Raw genomic sequence first — 19,965 nt, 5'->3', positions numbered from 1 at the left:
TTTTTCCAAAAGAAAAAACGGGTGTCAGGAAGAGTGCCTTAATACATGTCTCTAATTGCCTTGATTCTGAAAAGCACTTGATACATTGCTCATAAAAACCGTAGTTGATTTTAGAAGAGTGGGTGCTTACTCTTCCATGGCTAGCATCAGGACGATGATTAGAAAGACTGTGGGAGCCCCTTTTTTTCCATGAAGCCTTTCGTATTGTCCTACTACTTTAATTTATTTGGGATATCCTGTGGGACCAAATCCACAGACTCAGTATCTTCTTGTTTGAAAGAGGTTTCTCATTTCTCACAAGTGCTCTGAACAAAGCCTGTAGAGAAGTGTTGAAGGCAACTTACAGGAGATTAGTCTTGGGCTGCCTGTGGGACTGGCGAGGACTTAGCAGAGGAGACTTATCCATATGAGACTAGAGGCTAGCAAAATTGCACTTGTACAGGGAGGAGTGAATATTCTGGAAGCCTAGGACCAGTACACACAAAGACCTTCAAAATGTCAATCATTGACTCAAGTCCAACTCCTATCTTAAGCATCTCAAGCCAGTGACATTGTGCAGTAGCTCTTTGACCTGCCTGTGCTAGATGTCATTGCCTCTTTTTTGGAAGCAGCACCATGCCATGTATTGACATTTACAGCACAAAAACTGGAGATGATGGCTTTCCCACACAGAGCTGTTAAAACTCACTGAAAACCCAGCTATTTCTAAATGGAAGGTTGTGTTTTTTTTTTTTTCTTAATTTTTTAATGTGAGGATGAGCCACAGACTAAGGTCAGTACCTCTCGAGTTAGAATTGGAGCCTTAGCTTTTGTAATGGAGACAGGACCACTGTCTGTCTGTACAGCAGCTAGCACAATGGCACCTCAGTGTCAGCTGTCCCCTCTATGAACTACCAAGGCACAAAACAGGTATTATACCTGTTCTGGGGACAACTAGAAGTTTGTTAATTTGGCAGTGTTCCTCAGTGCCAGCTGCCTTTATTAAATGATGCATGTGTGTGAATATGTACAAGAAAATTGTAATTGCATGGGAAAAACAACCCCCTGCATTTACGTCAGGCACATCAGCAATGGGGATAAATCTGTGTCACTTTCCCCATTCATCATTTGACAGTTGGGAAAGCAGTTTAAAGACTAGCAAGGAAGGAAAATATTTTCCGATTTCTTAAAGGGCAACATGAATATAGAAGGGCAAAAGGTTGCTCTTAAAAATGGAGGAGAAAAAAGGTGACAAGCTTTTGGGGGAACAAAACCCCCAAAGGCAATCCTGGAGGACGGTCACAAAACAGGTGTTGACTTAAGAGCTGTCAAATTCAGTATCAGTCAGAATTTCTCCACTATTTCTGTTTCTCTGCATAGGCACCTAGTTAAGTGCCCAAGCAGCTTCGGAGACTCAGCTAAGAATGATGGGAATGTTTGTTCTGAATAAAAAAGTGTAAGGAATAATAAAGCTCACATTGCAGTGATCATGTTATTTCAGAACTGTCTCTTTTAATAGTGTCCTTTGATGTATTGCATTTGCCTTTGACTCATTTGGTTTTGGCCATTGCCAGAGACACATACTAAGCTGCATAGCTCAAAGGTTTGATCTAGTAACCTCCAGGTATCCTCTATGCAGCAGAACAAGTCACTTTAGGAATGAGGTAGATAGGGTTTCCTCTACGTAGGAAATACAGCAGCAGTGGGATCTATCTGACCTACAAAAGCTAGGTTTCAGATCTTACCCCTTCTCAAGAGACGACTACCAAGTTTGTTCAATGTTAGAACATGTTTCAAGTAAGTAGTATTTGAGTATACAGCAAGTGGTTGGTGAAGTCCATTGGCAATGTTCTGAAAATTCCTGATAGACAAAACATGTGAGTTGTCATTACTCTTGGAGCATTTAAAGGTGTTCAGTGGCACTGTAAGAATCTGTGCTGGTGGGGACAGCAAAATGTTATTGCTTGCATTTCTGTGAAATCATGTTTTTTATTTGTGTTGCATTCTTCAGAGTTGTTCTGTTGGAAAGCAAGATGATTCTGTTGTTTGGTGGCTTATGTGTGTATGCCTTCAAGGGGGAAGTGTGGGTACATACATAGGATGGCTAAAGTTAACATGCCACTTCCATTTGTGGGTGCCTTGCAAGATGATAGTGCTGTTGACAGGATGTGTCTTTATTTCAGCAGTGGGTTTTGGAGATTCAGTTGTCCACGTGACGTGGATGTGGTAGGCCATGATGGTTATAAGCTATGCGTCTGGGGAGTGAAGGGCAGGGTGTGTTCGTTGTGCTTGGGAAAGAGTTGGCGGTGCAGTAAGGTGGAAATAGTGGTAGGCTGTGTGTTTTGTTGCTGCAAGTAAGAGGATACGATGGGAGTTTGAGGTTGGGAGATGAGGATGTGTATACAAGGAGGTGCTACAGCTGGGTGTGTGTGGTTAGGTGGGGTGGATGCCTGCAGGATATGAGAGGGGGAGGGTGGGGGAAGTGGCTTGGGCAACAGCAGAGCAATGTTTAGTATTCTTGATGAAGCCTTTTCTTTCTCCTTGTCCCCTAGATCTCCTACCCCCCAAGTGATGAGGACAGCGATGACTCTGAGGGAGAGAACCAGGAACTTGCTCAGATCGACAGAGGTAAAGGGATGAGATAGGAGGGTCCTGTGATGCTACATCTGAAGTCCATTTTGCTTTTCACTTGTGCTCTTGGAAATGCCTTCTTCTGTCCTGAGTGTGCCACAACCAGATGCATTAAATCAGTCACCGTGAAGTCTTTGGGACCTCACAGGGAGAAGCTGCTACTATCACGTGCTGCAGTTGCACTATTCTTATCAGAGACAGACATTGTTAACCACATGTTAAGGCCCCAGTGCTGCAGACATGGGACAGAGAAGGTCTACATTGTGCCAGCAGCAGAGCTGGGACTAAAAATGTATCTTCTATTCCATGCTTGTGCACCTGTTGTTCCAGGTTTTCTCTTCCTTGTCATTTTGAGTTTTGACCTTCACTTTCTTCATTCCCCTGGACTCATTGTCTGATTAGCTCACTCCCTTGTTCCTGTACTGTTGGTATTGGGCAGTCCTATTCTTGAATCTAGCTGAGGGTCTTTGACAGAGTAGTGACAAGTGCTCTGCTGTTGTTTTTGGACCTGGTATGAAGCAGCTTAGAGCTGCAGGTGAAATCTGTAGTAAATGCATCTGTTGAGCTATGCTAAGTCTCTGTCATTTGTGCATGCCCTATGTTTTATTGTTGTTTAGCCAAATTCAAGTGGATTCTTATGCAAAGGCAGAAGTTCAATTCCTGACCCACAGGATATGTCCTGTTGAAATTCAAATCTGTGCTCCATGTGCTTAAGATAGAGCTCAGCAGAACAGGTAAAGTGTGCCCAGCTTGTGGCTGAAGGCAGGCTCTCTTGTATGACAAGCCTTGTAATAGAAAGAGGACTTTCACCTCCAGAAACTAGATCTCGATTATGTGAGCCACAGACATGCTGATTAGAATAATGTAACTTGCTTGCCGCCTCTGTCCTCAGAACTGGTCACTAGAACTTAATGTTTTCAGCTAGAGGCAAGTGCCTAACAGCATGTTTGTAAGATCATGTCGTCTTCATGTTCAGGGGATGAGGTGGGCAGCAGGTCTGTAATCTTGCTCTGCAACTAGCCTTCAAGGTGACAGTTTGTGAGGGGATGTCTAGCAGTCTGGTCTAACCAAAGATTTGGAAATATTCAGCTGGGGGATGTTTCTTCTGGGGAAGAAAAGATGTGAAAACATCTCAGAAGTTTACTTGGGAGGAGATACAAAAAACAGGTCAGGAGAAAGCACGCCCAGTTTACTAGGGTGTGGGACACAGATCTGCTGTGCCACTCCTCTATCTCCTCCTCCCACCAGAGAGAAGACGGAATTGTACCTTGACCCCTCTGGCCACCAACCAGCTCCAGAACCAGGAGAACCAATGCTGCAAGGTTCGGGCCCTCTTCCATGCCAGCCTTGACCGCCACAGCTCAGAAGAGGAGCTGGAGCGCATCAACCGAGAGTTTTCCGCTGAGAAGCGGAAGTGGTCCCAGGTCAGCAGACTTGCCTGCTGCAGTGACAGCAACAACACCTCCTCCAGTGATGAAGAAGTGAAGAACTTGTGTGCGATGTCCTTCCGGCCTGTGGCAGAGCAGGCTGATGGCCTGCACGCCAGCCCAAGCCCTGTGCTGTTCAGTGCCTCCCCTCCCAAGAGAGTCCAGCCCCTGGTACGGAGCCCAGCCTCCAGACCTTTAATCTTCACCAGTGTCGGGGCGGGCCTTGAGCAAGTCATGCCTTGTAAGAGACATCGACAAGGATATGGGGATAAGGTCAGCAGGCCCAGCCTTGACCTGGAAAAAATGCAGCAGGTAAGGCAGAACTTCATATGAGGAAAGCAGCATCACTTGAGAGAAGGTGTTCTAAGCAGAGATGGAGAAGGATTATTAAGGCAGGGCTCAGTAAATTCATAGAGTTGCTTCTTATGATCACATCTTCAGGGACATAATTGGTACTTCTGCCATCCGTCTAGGATAAACTAGGCCTAAGTGTAGATACCTCTCTGAGAGGTAAAGCTGCTGCTACTTGAGTGGCTCTTGTTACAGTTGAGCTGTTATCTTGCTACCTTCATTAGGAAGGCAGCATTCATACTGTCTGGTTCATTGCGTTCCATGGGAACAAAATCACTGGAGTTCACTTTTGTTAAGTTACTCCTGCTGCCATGATCTGACCTATACCACTTAACTCCAAAATAAATTCATTGCTTAGGGTTGTATAAAGAAATACCTTTGTGATGAAAGTGGGTTTAGACTTGGTGATAATGGGTATTTCCACACTAGTTGACCTCCTTGGGCCCAGATCTCTGTGCATCCTAGGAGTTTTACAGCAGTGTAAAACAGTGCTTTTTACCTTCATAACACTTTACAAATATAAACTGCTTAGTGTCTGCTTTAGATGGAGTTACTCTTGATTTTGTGGGACTTTTATAGGGCCCTGGGATTGAGGTGTATAAATGCTAGGAGTTTTCTTCATCTCTGCAAGGCTAGGTAATGGGGCATGCCTGGTACTGGTGAGGTGGGCTGCCCTGCTCTCTTTCAGACAGCGTTGCTGTAGAGTTAGTATTTCAGCTTGTTCTTTATTTATTTTTCTTGCCGTGGTGTAGTGTCAGTTTGAAAGAGTATCCGCAGACATTTGCTGACCCCAATAAATTGCAGTAAGTTAAAAACAGTTATTTTCAGTTCTGAATTTCCTTTAATTAGGGACAAATTTCACTGCTTCTAGTTGGTTGGATGTACTAGTTTTAACCTCCCTAACAACACCCCCTTTAAGCCTACGAGATGGACCCACTAAAAGAAAGGACTATGTATTTATTTTCTAAGATTTATACAAGTGAGACCCTTCCATTTCCCCATTACACTGCTGCTTATTCTCAGTCCTGCTGGCAGTGTACGCCATGTGAATACATAATACAGAGACTTATGGTTTCAGTACAGTTTTCTTCAACCTCTCTTCACCCTTCTAGCCAAGTTTCTGCTCACAGAACATTCAAAAGGCTCAGTTTTGCACTTTACATCACCCAAATCTTCTACTGATACTGACAGACTTTAATTAGTCTTACATCCTAATGAGAGAGGAATAAAGCTGGTAAGCCTATGTCCAGCCTTCTTTTTATCAGAGTACATGGCAGTAAAAGAAGAAATATTCCTTTTGGTCCAAGTGCTTTCTCTGATTTGTATCCCAGGCATAGCATCTACCTGCTTTGCTTTAAGTTCCTTTCAGCAATGTGTTTGGGAGTATATTGGTGAAGGTTAGGGGCTAATTTAAATAAGCTTTCCAAACTGTTGTGGTTTTTTTTCTGGGAAATGTTGTGAGAACAATTTGCCTCCTAGTCCATCTGCTCTTCTACACTTCTGGATTAATTGTGGCACATAGTTTTGCAAAAGAAGTTGAAATCTGGAGTGGAGGTGGGGGTGTGTTTTAAATAACATTATTACTGTAGATGTCATTAACACTTCCAGGTTGTGGAGTCCTTCTTACAAATAAATGATATTCAGCTAGTGGTTTTAATTTAAAAGTGTGCTGCTTTTTTTGGGGGGGGGCGGAGAGGGAGAGAAACATGCAAAGTGATATGCAGCCTGAATATTTTGTTTGGTCATTTGTATTATTTTTATAGTTTTAATTGGTTTTAACCAGTAACTTCTTGGAGCTTTATGATGACTCCTTGCTTGCTACATGTACTTTTTCTGCTGCAAAATCATGATAGAAGTAAAATAGTGTTCTAGATTGGGTCTTCTACTGACACATGGATTCCCATCAGTTTAGCTAAAATCAGCAATCTCATGGCCATCATCTGAAATCTGGGTTTTGTTTCGAGTTCTGCCACAAAATCCTTGTATAAAGCTGGGCAGGTCTCATTCAGTACCTCCATTCCCCACCTGTAAAATGGGACTAGGGTGTGTGTTTCTTGGTCTCAGTTTCCAACAAAAAAGCCTCTTATTAACTGCCTGGGCAGCACTTGGCATCGTGTGTGTGTTGTGTGGTTGGTTGTTTGTGTGGGGTGTTTTTTTGTTTTTGTGTGTTTATTTTTGGTCAGGTAAACAATGCAAATGAGGAATGATATTAAACTGGCTACTCTAAGGTTTCACCTGGGCTCTGAACATCAAGCTAGTCTTGTTTTGTGATTCTTATCCTTACTATCATGTGCTTGCTCATGAGAATACGGCTGAAAAACGTCATCAGATGGAAAGTGTTTTAAGCAGCAGATGTGGTTTTCACTCTTGTCCTTGAGACTTACTTCCCATTCCTGCAGCTCTGTGGAGCTGACAGATGACAAAGACTATCAGACAAGATTAATTTGTGCCAGAAACAAGTGTGTTCTGAGACAAGAAGACACTTTTGGCTGCATCATGTGGTATGGGTTAATTAAGGATGGATGAAGAGATGTTGAGTGCTTTGCCTTTGCATAAATCCTGTTTGTTGGATGGTGGTAGAAAATTGGTCCAGAGAGTTGCAGTGTGGAGCAGCTCTGTGTTGGGATACTTAAGCTGTTCTTAAGGTGGAACAGACAAGGCAACTTTTGCAGGAAGGCTATGGATCGGTGGCATGTGGTGTCCAAATGTCGTTCTGTGTTCCAGTGATTTGGTGCCTTTTGGTAAGGAAGGGGAGCAAATTGGGAAACACAAGTGGGTTGGGGGCAGTCTGAGTACTTTTAAGGGGTTAGGGAATTGCTGTGCTGCTTCTTCAGTTCAGCCTCCCTCAGCAGGAAAGGCTGCACAGGAGCAGGTTTACAAAGTCCTGTTCTGGTTAGGTGCTGAGCCATGCCATTCCAGCTTCACAGGGCAGTATGATTCTGCCCTTCTGTGCCCCAGCCATGAGTTTGGACAGTGGTGGGTGTATTTCCCACCCTGGCTGGTCAGCTGGCCACCCAGCCTCTTCCTTATTGAGGCTGAGCAAGGGCAATTCAATGCGTGCTTTTCTTCACCAAAGGACTAGAAAATTAGTTCAGAAGACTTCTTTTTTTCCCCTAATTGGGCAGAAATACCCTGGCTTGTGCAGACACCTGCATTGCTGCAGTGAATGCCCTCTCCCAGCCACCCCTGGATCATGGTCCTTGGACAGCAACATCATTACAGGCAGGCCCTGTTGCCAGCCACTTGCTATTTAACGAAGGCTGTGCATGTCCTGTGGCTGCTGCCACCTTGTTAACTTCAGCCGATCTGGCTTTTTTGGAAATGCTGAGAGCATGAAGTCAAGGAAAGCAGGGACATCTTTTGACAGCTCAAGGTGAAGGCACCAGGGGACTGCAAGGGTTGGCTGTGGTGTAATGAAGTCCAGGGTGTCACAAAGACTCCTTAGAGCCACTGAGCTCCTTCCCAGGGAATGAGACTAATTGTTCCTGGCACATTGTATAAACAGAGAGGAAGTAAAGGGTCCATTCTCCTGTCCTGTTTAGTGGGACTGGCTGGAGCTCCTTTGAAATCTACTTTCAACAGCTCGAAGTCAGAGTGCAGCATTTGCAGGGAGAGAGATCACAAGAGATCTCTCTTGGAGAGCAGCTTTGGGTTGGCATGGTGAGCAACCCAAATTGTCCTTATTTGTGTGTGGATAGGTGGCTGGTAAGGAAAGCATTGTTTTAAAGTACAAGGCAGAGAGTTTGGGTACATGGGTGTATTTCCAGTTACGCTACAAAGTCACTAGGTAGTTCTGAGCAAGTTGTAAAACATTTCTGCCATGGTTTACCTGTATGTATGAGTAGATGATATCAATATAATTGTCTTTTGGAGGCTTAATGCATTATTTTAAATGCTTTGAGATGCTAGGATGAAAAAGGCCCGCACAGAAGAAAAAAAACACATCCTGTGCTAACATTTGGATTTCTCACTGCAGACACCCCACCCTTTTGGTGGGTAACTAGTTTCAGTGTGTGACAGGTGAGTGGAATTTTGTCTTGACTTGACACTGAAAGTGGCCTGGGTACAGTGCGAGCCCTGATCTGGGCTTAGTTGTGTAACATCAAACCCAGCAGTCCTCCTTCTGCATATTTGAATGCTGGCATGTTGGTTGGACTGGGCCTGGTATGGTGCTAGGCACTCAAAGCTTGCTTTGGGCTGATACTGGTTGCACAGAGGCTGCAGGATGGTACTTGCCACATGTGACCAAGTATCAGCATGTGACCCCTGGTATGTTGAGGTCTGGGCTTTGGGCTACTAATGGCTCCAGGGTGAGATTTCAGTATCCTTAGCACAGCTGCGCTTTGCCCTTCCCTGTCTCTCCAGGACTTGACAAATAGCTTCCAGATAGAGAACGTGTGAGCTCTTGAGTACTTTTCACCTCTTGGCCTCCTATTTGAATCCAAGCTGTGTCAGTCCCTGAAAATTGTTATCATCTGTTTGCCTGTCTGAGCTTGCCTCTGTGCTGTGGGGGTGCCGGAAAACCCACTGCTGGTGCTGGTGGTAGTTTCATCACTGTCTCTGCCCTGGCTCTTGCTCTCCAGAGTGACTGAGCAGAGTTCAGAGACCTATGCCGAGCGTTACGGCTTACACCATTTCCTAAGCAGCCCAGTGCCAGAACTTGCTTCTCCCAGGTGTGAAAAGTTGAGCCATAGCAGTTCTTTGTCCCTGACTGAAGTAGAGTGGTGTTTGAAGCAATTAGTAAGGAAACTGTTGCAGAAACTGATTGCGCCATTACAGAATGAGAAATCATGCTTCTGGTAACCTCCTGCAATTTTGCTCTTATTTTTCACCCCCAGAAATACTCTACAGCAGCTGCTCCTCCAGCACAGAAGCCCCTGTCTGTCTCACCCCTGCCAGCATTTGGCACTGAAGTTGCCAGCAAATCAAGCGCTATGCCTGGCTGCTGCAAGGCAATGCTAGCATGAGAAAATTTGGGGCTGAAAATGATTGATTAAATTGTCCAGTCTACTTGCCAGCAAGGATGTAGTTCTGCAGCAGGAGGCTCTGGGACTTTAGACATGTACCACATGAGTGGGTGATGTGGTGTGGTAGAGCTGTCTCATTCTTTGTGTCTTTGGAGAAGCTGAGGAGATGTTCTGTTCTGGTTTGATGTCTGTTATACAAAGACTCTTTGGCTCAGTGCCACCCAGCTGATATCTGGTTTGCTGCTCAAGGCATCAGCAGTCTGACAGTGGCAGAGAGAGGGAGGGTTGGAAGAAAGATGTGCTGTCTGGGAGGTAGAGAGAGACTCAATAGCAAGGGAAGGCATGAGGAACTCCACCCTGCCCTGAGGAGGTGATTATGATTCTGCCAGGCAGCAGATATCTGTGGTGCTTTCTCTATCTCCCCAAAGTGTTCCTGGATGGTTATCTAATCCATGCAAAAACATGCTGTAATGGAAGTGTCTGTGTGCTCTCAGGGCTATATGAATCAGAGCATAAAAGAGCAGTAACCCATGTAGAACGTGGCCTAGCTGCTTCCTAGAAAGGGTAATGATTTCCTCTTCTTTCCTGAAGGAGGCAATTGAGTTGACTATGTCTTCACTGATGGTAAGGCTCACCTGCTGCCTTGGTACCAGCTTGTAAATGTCAAGGGCAAGGCAGGTAGGATAATCCAGTCCTATTTCTAAACTTTCAGCATCAATCAGCATGACACAGGTTAGAGCATTCTTACAGAACGATTGAGGTTGGAAGGGACCTCTGGAGGTCATCTTGTCCAACCCCTCTGCTCAATCAGGCTCACCTGGAGCCAGTTGCCTAGGACTGTGTCCAGACAGCTTTTGAATGTCTCCAAGGATGTAGATTCTGGAGCCTCCCTGGACAATGTCTGCCAGTGCTTAGCCACCCTCCCAGCGAAAGTGTTTCCTGAATGTCTTCAGCCTGTCAGGGTCTTCAAGGTCTCGCTGGTGTATCAGCAGCTCTTCCCTGATTTGTGTTATCAGCAAACTTGCTGAGGGTGCACTCTGCCCCATCATTCAGATCACTAATGAAGACACTGAACAGCACTGGATCCAATATTGACTGCTGGGGTACATTACTAATTGCTGGCCTCCAACTAGACTTTGCGTCATTGATCACAACCCTCTGAGCTTGGCTGTTCACCTCACTGTCTGCTCGTCCAACCTGTACATCAACAGCTTCTCTATGAGGATCTATGTTCTCTGTACATTGTTGAAATACAGTATTAATTTCTATGCAAGTCTACTCCAATTCTGTCCTGCTCCATGACATCTGTTAATACAATGTTCACCTTTCAGGTGTGCTGCTAGCAGACTTTTATTCTGACACATCTCTCCTTGGATCTCTTTCACCATTGTGTCAGCCCTGGTGCAGAGTGTATCGGCTTCTCCATCCCTAGGGCCAAACACGTCTGTTCTTTATCCCTTCTTGCCTTGTTTTGCCTGAGTGCATTTTTGATCTGGTTTTGTAACACATGCAAAGGGATAACAGTTCAAGAGGGAGATGGACAAGTGAGCCACTATATGAGTGCTTCTGTCTGGAAATATTTATCTATCCCTTTTTCCCCTGGGTATCTGGCCAGATAACTGTGCCTTTTTTTTTTTTTTTTCCTGGGAGCTTGCATGTTGGCGAATATAGCTATTTGGGACCTAGTGCCACCTGGGCTGTCTCCAAGTGTGAACCAGTAGTTAGAGCATCTACTGAAACATCTGAAATCTGGTTCCTTGAGGTGGTGCATTGAATCATGAGAGTGGAGATTAGGATGGTCATGGTGATTTGGAGTGCACCAGAGAGCTTAGTTGAGGAAAAGGAAGATGAGGGAAGGAAATTAGATGTAGCTGAAGTTTAGGAGAGTATGTGTTGAAGGCAAGAGAGATCTGTGGGACAGGAAGGGAAAGAGGAGGGTAAGAATTAGTGGAGACAGCTAGAAAGTCATTTTGTTCTACTGAGATTCCCAAAGGGACAATAATAGCACCTGGCAGCAGTGGCAGCAAATTATGAGCCCAAGGTTAAAGCCAATAGCTTGTCATTTAGATTGGCAGCCTTGCTGGCTACCTTCCCAACCCTGCTGTCTTTCTTTTTTCTCTAAGCTCTAAAGCCTGGTAAGAAGGTATTAGACTAAAGCTGATTCTTTGGCTGCAGACCAGAGAGAGGAGATCAAATGGGCATATGGGCACCACTGGCATGTGTCCTTGGGCTGTGACTTAGGGAGAAGTCCTGAGTGCTGCTGATGATACTGTGTGAGGCTTGAACTCTTTGTGTGTCTCTGAGGGGTAGGCAGGTAGGTAGGCCTAGAGGGAGCAAATTTGGAAAAAAGGCATTCCCACCTGAAAGTGGCTGCCAGAATCTCTGCATGTGGATGGACAAGGTTGGGGTCTTGACCTCTAGCATTTTTCTCTCAAAACACCACAAAGAATAGTTCCTACTGAGCTAGTGGAAGGAAAGGCTCAGTCTGCCCTGTCTACTGGCAGTACTTTATGGTGGGCTGCCAGCAGGCCACAAAAAACATCACTCAGCAAAACATGGAGATCCTGACTGCAGCAACAACACAACTGGTTAAAATGTGATTTGAAGTGGGATGAATGGCAGTCATGGAGTGGGTGCTGGGTTGGATACCCAAGGGTGGCAACCCTGCAGCATATAGCTGTTCTGTCTCTTTTGTGTTGGTGGTTGCAGGTCCTTTTTGAAGAAGGTTTTCCAAAGGATGTTTTGTTTCTTGTTTTAACACAGTACAGTGCAGAAGGATAATGCTGGCATGTTCCCTGTCCCACTTTCTGAATTCAACCCAAGTAGCCTCAAGGGCCTGGCAGATTAAGAAGTTTTGCTGCAGCCTGCTTATACTTTCCAGCAAGACTGGTTAGTAGGTGGTGTGTGGAAGTGAAGGTAAGGACCTTCTCTACAGTGCTCTCCTCTGGAATAGGGCTGAATTGTCCTCACCTCACCCAGCCTTGGTGTGTCTGGAGTAGAAGGGCTGCCTGGGCTGGGTCCCAGTGTGACTCTTGAGTTGGCCAGATACCTCTCCCTTCCTACTCCTCCCTCAGCATGTGGCTCATTGTGATACAAATATCTCATCGTTGCCTGGGGAGAAAAGGAGTGTGCAGGCAGCTTCACCATATGCTGTCACTGCCTATGTTGTATTTGGTCTGTGGATGAATGGATCTCTCTTCAGGCGTTATAAGTTACGTCTTTTGCTTGTGGTAGTGATCTCTGAAAAAGATAAAGCCTTACAGTTTACCTCTTCAGAGGATCAGTGAGGCGAGCTTGAGGAGACTGGAAAGGGTAAATGGCTATTTAGTACCAAGCTGGTTATTCCTCACGTAGTCCAGAAAGCATCTGATGATGGTGGCAGTTTTCTGCTTGCATTTCTGACTTTTATATAGATTAAGAAACTGAAATGAGCAGAAGCGAGAGCTTAGGCTTTTTCTTTTGTTCATACCCTACCACCACTACTAAGCATTGAATTCCCAGCTTAAGCACTTACACAAGTGACCAGTCTCTTAGAACTCAGAACCCACAAGATAACAGGCTACTACCACATAAAAATCAGATGCTAAGAAACTTGTGCAAAAGACTACACAGGAGTGATGGCAGCAAGGAATGGAAAGCAAGAACTTGTTTTTTCCCTTTGCTTTCCACTGGCCCTGCTTAGCCCCATATCTCTGAAGTAGGACACCTTCCTCATCCAGCACAGCTTGGCACCAGTGTTTGAGAGGTGATACAGGTGTGCTTTGCACCCTGGAGTCACGCTGTGGGGCACTGCTTGTGAGTGAGTAAGAAGGAAGGAGGGAGGTGGTGGTTTGGAAGCAGCAGAAACAGGGCGGTCATGTGATGGTGCAGATTAACTATTAATGCCCGGCGTTTGTGCTCCAGTTTTGCCACTGCAGACTGAAAGCAAGCAGCTTGTCCTTCAGCACGTCTGAGACTTGAAAACGCAGCAGCCATTACTGTTCAAGAGGCAGAAGCTGGCTGAGCTTTTAAGGCCAAGCCTGTGACTAGAGTAAACACTTTAGGAAATACTGGTTTTGAGACAAGCTTTGGTGTGGTAGGATAGCCAGCCTGGCTGTCAACAACACAGCTGTCCTTGGCGTGGGCTGGTGTTTGGCTCTGATTTTCTGCCTTAGCTCTGAATAGCTGGCTCTCCATTGTTGGCTCACATGAGAACTGCACTGTTGGGCTCTGCTCATGCTTTCTTTCAGCCTGTTGATGTCAATGGGAGTTATGGGCATTGGTCCACAGCTCTCCTCACAGGAGGAGGCACTCAATAGAAGCATCTACTTCTCATATAGATGGAGACTGAGCAGATTCACTTCTAAAACTCCCAGCCCTTCTCCAGAGCTGTGTTCCCAGACACATGCTTCTTGTTGAGCTGCAATTGGTTTTGAGGAAATGGTGACTGAGTTAAAGACAAACCCTCCGTCTCCAAGCCAAAAACATATTAATTACATTTTTTCTAAATTCAAGGTTTCAAAAGCATAGATGTCCTGGGGCCACAGGTAAATTAAAAGCACAAATTAAGATACTTAAAGGGAAACCCTAGTAAGTTTGCTGGTTTTCCTCATTGAAAATAATATTTTCAATCTCCCGTTGGACTCTGCTCATGCAAAACAATTTCCATAGGAATGAATTTGCAAAACTGAGGATCCGCTAGAGTGGTAGGACCTTAATGCTAATGAAGTCTGTGATCATGTCTATGCTGGGGCAAACTATATTTTTAGTTCTAAAAATGTACTTGTGTTTTAAAATCCTGGCATAGCTTTGCAAGCTGTAATTTCACCTTCATGTGTTTGATTATAGAAAAAATGGGTTGAGCAGTTATGCAAAGGATAGAATCCTGAATCACTTTGCAAGTTACATTGTAATCCTACTGTAAGCATGCTCATTTTTGACAGCATAGATAAGTTATTTGCCTACCTGTGGAGATTTTAGGAACTCTCTGTTGCTTCAGAGGCTCCTATAGGCTCTGGTGTCATGGTATGTGGGCATAATATGATTAAGAAACAAGGAACAAATCACCTTCCAAATTGCCAAGCTAGTGGATCTATGCAATTCCTAGCATAGGTAGAAATATCCTTAAAACAGGGCCAGTGAGATGTCTTGTTTTCTCACTGCTGTAAACATGTTACTTGTTACATTATGGGTGATATGGTTTGTGGCTGGGGGAACTACCATAGGTAATGGAATGCCCTGGGCTTGTTCAAGAAAGCCTGTTACTGCTATTGTTTGCTGTATGTGCAGGAAAGACAAGCCTTACACAAGAGTGTGGTGTACCCGGCTAGATATTATGACTGTATATTGAGCATACCTTAACGTAAGTCTTGAAACCTAAGCTGTGGTGCTTTGGTCAGAGCTCTGATTGGAATACCATAGTGAGTTCATGATATGTGTATTTTCATCATAGTTCTGAATTTGGTGTGCTACTAAATCAAGTTCTTAACTTGTTTCCAACTTAATATATATTTTCCTGTCGTCCTCTGAATGACTCTGCCAGCTCTGGTTTCTAAGTGTTTTTAGAGGAATGAGTGTAATTACGAGCAGTGGAAGTGGTGCTCTTGGAAAACATTTTTTGAGCAGAGAGACTTCTAGTATGACATCTTTTAGTATTCTTGCATCTTTCATCATACACCTAATGTTCTTTTCAAGTGTGACTGTTACAAGAAGAATGAAAGGCATTTTTTATGTGCTGATTCTTCCCGTCTGCATTTTGCAGACTCTTACTATGGGCAGTTATGCTAAAACAGCCTGTGGAAAGACCCTAGAGATGAGTGAAACAGTAAACCACAAGAAGCTGAAAAAAATCAGATTGCTATCTCATGATGGGCTGCTGGTAGGGTTAGAAGCAGAGAGCAGCAGTAACTACTGCTCCAACTGAGGCTTGCCTGTGTTGCTTGGTCCACTGTATAAAACTCTGTACTGAGTTGAGACACTGGTTCATTTGCTTTCCAGATGCAAGCATCCAAATCCCCCAAACACCCTCAACTATTCATATAAATGTGGTATAAATTTTTGCTTTTACTATCAACCTTTCTCTGCACAGAGGATCTTAATGAACTTGGCCTTGAGACATTCAGGTTGGCCTTTATTCTTTGCTCTTTCTTCTTTTAATTAGATAATCTGAACTCCTGCCCTTCTCCAGTGTGGTGGGTGAATGAGCCCTCTTGGTTTTAGGACATGACTGTTTTGTAAGCATGAGATGGGTCAAAATCCTGAACTGAAAAAAGGAAACGCCGGAATGATTTGTGTATTAAAATTGTCATCTGTGTTATGAGCGCTGGCATGTGTTATACAGGCTTTGATAGGGATCTTATTGAGTTGAAGGTTTATTTCCAGCTATTTGCAAAGTGGATCTTGATGCAGACAAAGGAGTGGCATACATGAGATCAGCAGTTCTCCAACTGGTTCTTTGGGCACTGCTGTAAAGGTCGCTGTGCTCTGCTGACACCTGTTCAGAAGGGTGCTGGCCTGCTTCTGGCTCTGAGCCGGCACATCACTGCTCTTGCACAGGGGAGGTTCAAACATTTAGCAGGAGTAATGTGTATCCTGTGCTGGCACCCATGAACAAGTGGAGATGCTGAAGCTCAGCGCGTTGCAGCATCCAGGGAAAAGCACTGTTTGCTGATATACTTTTAGTGCTGCTTGTGTTGGGGAGGCTTCCCTGGGCCAGATTCTGTCCCATCCAGACCCATGTGCAGCCGTGAGGATGTGAGCAAAGGGGATGCAACAGAGTATTGGAATCCACAAGTGCTGATCACCAGTACTGAAGGGAACCATATATCTATTTAAGAGGTTAATGACAAAACACCAGGTGGGGGATACTGGCTTCTCTGAAATCCTTGCAAGCTGTTTACATGGGTAGAGGCCTAGGCCAGCCCTTCCAAAGTTGGTAGGTCAAACCCCATCACAAGCTCTAAGCTTTAATCCACAAACACCACCCCAGGCCCCGTGTGCTGTGAGGCAGGTGTGGACAGGCACTGCTTCATGTGGGCATGGGAGAATGTTCTCCAAGCACTGTGATTAGTTATGTGCTGCATAAATGGCTTAGCTCCCTGGAGAAAGAGGCCTTTATCGTATTATCCAGCTAGCCACTTCAGCATGTTTCCTTGTCACTAATGTGTATGTGAGGTTCAGCAAGGTGGGGGAGCAGGGGGACAAGTAGGTGGTAGGGTGGGGAATGTAGGAACAGTAGGGTTACATCATAATTTCTCTCTGTGGTTATTAATGTTCTACTATTCCCACTTCATGGATGTCTATTTGAAGACAAAAAATGGTCTCTCTGGTTTGTGAATCGTATTCTGTCCTGTAATTTCTAACATAGTACTTGTTTATCTAAAACTATTTTCATGTGCTCATGCAAACAAATGAGATTTCACAAATAGTGATAGTCATGTCAAAGGAGAAGATGCTGAAATATGCTGTGGGGCTGTGCAGACATAACATGTACATGTGCATGAGTGTCTTGGGAGGAGAAGGAGCAGGCTTTTGTGCCCTGTGTTCAGACTCTGTGGAGCCTGAGCAAGCTCCATGGCTTGAATGTTTGCTTGTTTGTTTGAAACAGGCTTGTTTGGGCTTCCCAGAGCTGTTTATGCAGTCAGTCTGCATTTGGCTTTTTCAAATTTTCTCTGCTGTCCACAAATCCAAGTTCTGGTCTCAAGATGCGACCTTATGTGTTTTCTGCTTAAAGTTGTGTTTGAGTGCTCCCAGCAGCACCAGCTGAACCCCAAGGCAAGGGTTCTCATGGGGTAATGTCCTTTGCACTCAGCTGGAGAGAGGGTGGGAGGCAATTCAGTCACCTTTGGAGGTTCCTAGTGTGAAGAACAGGCCATACCTGACTTCCATGCCACTGAAAAATCCTTTCCTGATTTGGTGCAATGAGTGTACCCCATGTTGCCCTATTTTTGAGAAGCTCCACTAAGACCAACCTTCTGTCTAAGAATCTGCTGAAAATGTGCATATTCAAGGTTCTCCTCAGAAAAACCCATTGATCTCCATTGGACATTTTCTGTGACGGATTAGATAGATATAGTGTGGGTTTTATACCTCCCGAAAAGTCCCTTGTGCTAACCATAACCTTTAGGGCAGGTTTTTGGGCTGACAAACAGACATTCAGGGCCCAGATTTTTATACTTTTAAACATGAATACTTGATATCAACATCTAAAACATTCAGGTTGGCTCAAAAACATGAAGAAATTGGCTTAAAAATCCAGACTTGAAACAATTTGGGCTCCGTGTGTGAGGGGGGTGTATTGTGTGTGGTGGTTGGTTTTTTTGTGGTGTGGGGGGTGTGTGTGTTTGTGTGGTGTGGTGTTTTTTTTTTTTTTCTTCCATGCGTACAGCTACCTTTTCCTCTGTCAGGGCAAGACTGTGTGAGCATGGAGTCTCTTCCAGAAATCTGGTGTCCCAGATGACTCAGCTGTTCACTTTCTGGCTGGTGTGCACCAGGCCTCATGGCTTGCACAGCACCTTCAGAGAGACCATCTTGTAGTTTTTCAGTTAGCTGAGGATGGTGTAAATGTAATCTGGCACATGCTCTGGTAGCACCTGTGTACTTTAGGTTTGGAGCAGCCATCTGTGGATTCTCTTCCTCTTCATGTCCCTGTAAAGTCACAGCTGACAAGAGTCTGTACCTTTCACTGATTTTAATTTTTTTTTCTTTGCCAGGGTGTACAGCTGTGTGACTTTCAGAGCCCCATGTCTCCCTGCTTAGAGGAAGCTGTGTTTACTCTATTGCATGACTTGTGCTAATGTAGTCTTCCTGGTGTGCTCCAGGACAGCATTTAAACAGCAAATGGTGGAAGTGTCTGGGGCCGCTTGTTTCCAGCCCCCAGTACTGCTGCCTCCCATGTGCTGCAGCAGCACTGAGGGGAATGGGATAAAGCTGCAGGAGGCAGTGTGCCTTCTCCCCTAGCTTTGCCATGGCAGAAGTCTGTGAGGAAGAGAGGGGCTTTGGAGTCATGTCTGAGCCAAGGCTTCAGTTAACAGTCACAAGCTGGGACCGCAGAAGTGAGACAAGCTATAGAGACATCAGATGATATGTTAGCCTAGACTGGACATTCCCTGTGGATAGCTTTGGAGGCGAGGCCAGGAATGAAGGGAGGAAACAGTCACGTTGGCAACCCTGAATTAAAAGCCTTGCAAGCTTTTTCTCAGAGGCTGCTACCATGCCTGCCAGCTGTGAAACTAGACCCACCCCCACCCATCCCTTTGCACCTCCTCCTCCCTTCCCAGGCTCTAGTGAGCAGGAGGGGCAAGCCCAGCACTTGAACTTTGGTAACTTTGGCATGTGCAGGTGAGTGATAGCGAATTAATGAATCCTGCCCTTTCTTTATATTTTTGTTACTCTGCAGGTGCTGGAGTTTTCAGTGAGATCTGTTTCCTGCACAAATGGAACTTTGCATTTTTTCCAAGCCTCAAAGAAAACTCAGCAAGGGATTTTGGGTTGGCGAGAAGTGAATAGATGAACCATCTGATGTACCCTGCAGATCAGCAGACTCAAACTGCCAGACCAGCAGTCAAAGTGGCTGCTGAGCCAGAGATGCTCCATACAGGGTGTTCACTTCCTCCATCCCTAAATTCAAATCAAAGGGCTAGTGGTAAAAGTGCCAAGGCAAATGTGGTCTATTTTCTGTGCCTAGGGAGATGAGGCTTCTGTGCAGATCCAGAGCATATCTGGAACACCATATGCCACAAAGGTGACAGAGGAGCGGTAGAAAACCAGTCACCTATGGGCAGACAGAGTCTGTTTGCTTAGACCATGACTCTGTAAGTAAGTAGCTGTGTTTGCATTAGCTGTGGCTCTAGTGTGGTATTGAGGGTGAACTTCAAACAGCAGCCTGTAATTTGGTTAACTTTATCTGCTCTCTGGGCCTTGGGAGTGGTGGGAATTTGGATGCTGTGCCAGGTGGCAGACTGTGATGGCCAGGCTTCAGCTTGCACTCTTCTGTAGCAGGCACTGATCAGGCCCAGCAGCCAGGTGCCACTCTGGTGCTCACCTGTGCATCTTTCCAGACTGAGATGCCACTGGCTTGTGCTTATTTAAAGAGCAATCACTTATGGGATTGACTTGCTGTTCTGCCAGTTAAGACTCATCTGTGGTTCAGGGTCATTTTGTATTTGCTGTAGGCTCTCACCCATTTCTCTTCAGTAGTGACCTGAGACCCTCCCAGTAGTGCACAAAATGGGGTCACTAATGACACCACATTGGGGGGGATTTTGGTGACCACAGGTGTTATTTTGTTGTGCTTTTCATGTTCCACCATTTGCTGAGTGTGTGGTCCCACGCAAATCCCTGCAGTGCTTATTTTGTAAGACCTTGTCTGTGGTGTGTTTTTGTTTGTGTTTTTTTTTTTTAATTTGAATTTTTTCTCAATGATTATTTAGTAATCAGCATTTCCTCTGCTGCCCTGTCCAGAGGTGCTAAGTGGTCAGCGTTTGCACAGTATGGAGGCTGTGGATTCGTGGCACCTGCTGACAGAGGTCATGCCTGGAAAACTGGGGCTTGGGTGTCTAATAGAGATGGGGACCTTTTACAACAGCGTCGAGAGACCCAATCTACTGATGTTTTGAAGGGATTTCAGACAA

At 45.1% G+C, this 19,965-nt stretch overlaps 1 protein-coding gene across 3 annotated transcripts in view; it reads left to right on the top strand.

The window, feature by feature from the left end:
* The window catches only part of LOC135987139 (uncharacterized), a 57,892-nt gene that overhangs the window by 15,686 nt on the left and 22,241 nt on the right, over window positions 1–19,965 (top strand). For all 3 annotated transcript variants that reach the window (XM_065631848.1, XM_065631847.1, XM_065631846.1), the window contains exons 2-3: window positions 2,532–2,607; window positions 3,859–4,349. In XM_065631848.1, coding sequence (XP_065487920.1) covers window positions 2,532–2,607; window positions 3,859–4,349 — 567 coding nt within the window. The remainder of the gene's footprint in view (window positions 1–2,531; window positions 2,608–3,858; window positions 4,350–19,965) is intronic.

This window comes from Caloenas nicobarica, chromosome 3 (genome assembly GCF_036013445.1).
Source record: "Caloenas nicobarica isolate bCalNic1 chromosome 3, bCalNic1.hap1, whole genome shotgun sequence".
Classification (NCBI taxonomy): Eukaryota; Metazoa; Chordata; class Aves; order Columbiformes; family Columbidae; genus Caloenas; species Caloenas nicobarica.
This window is presented reverse-complemented; position numbering and strand designations above follow the sequence as displayed.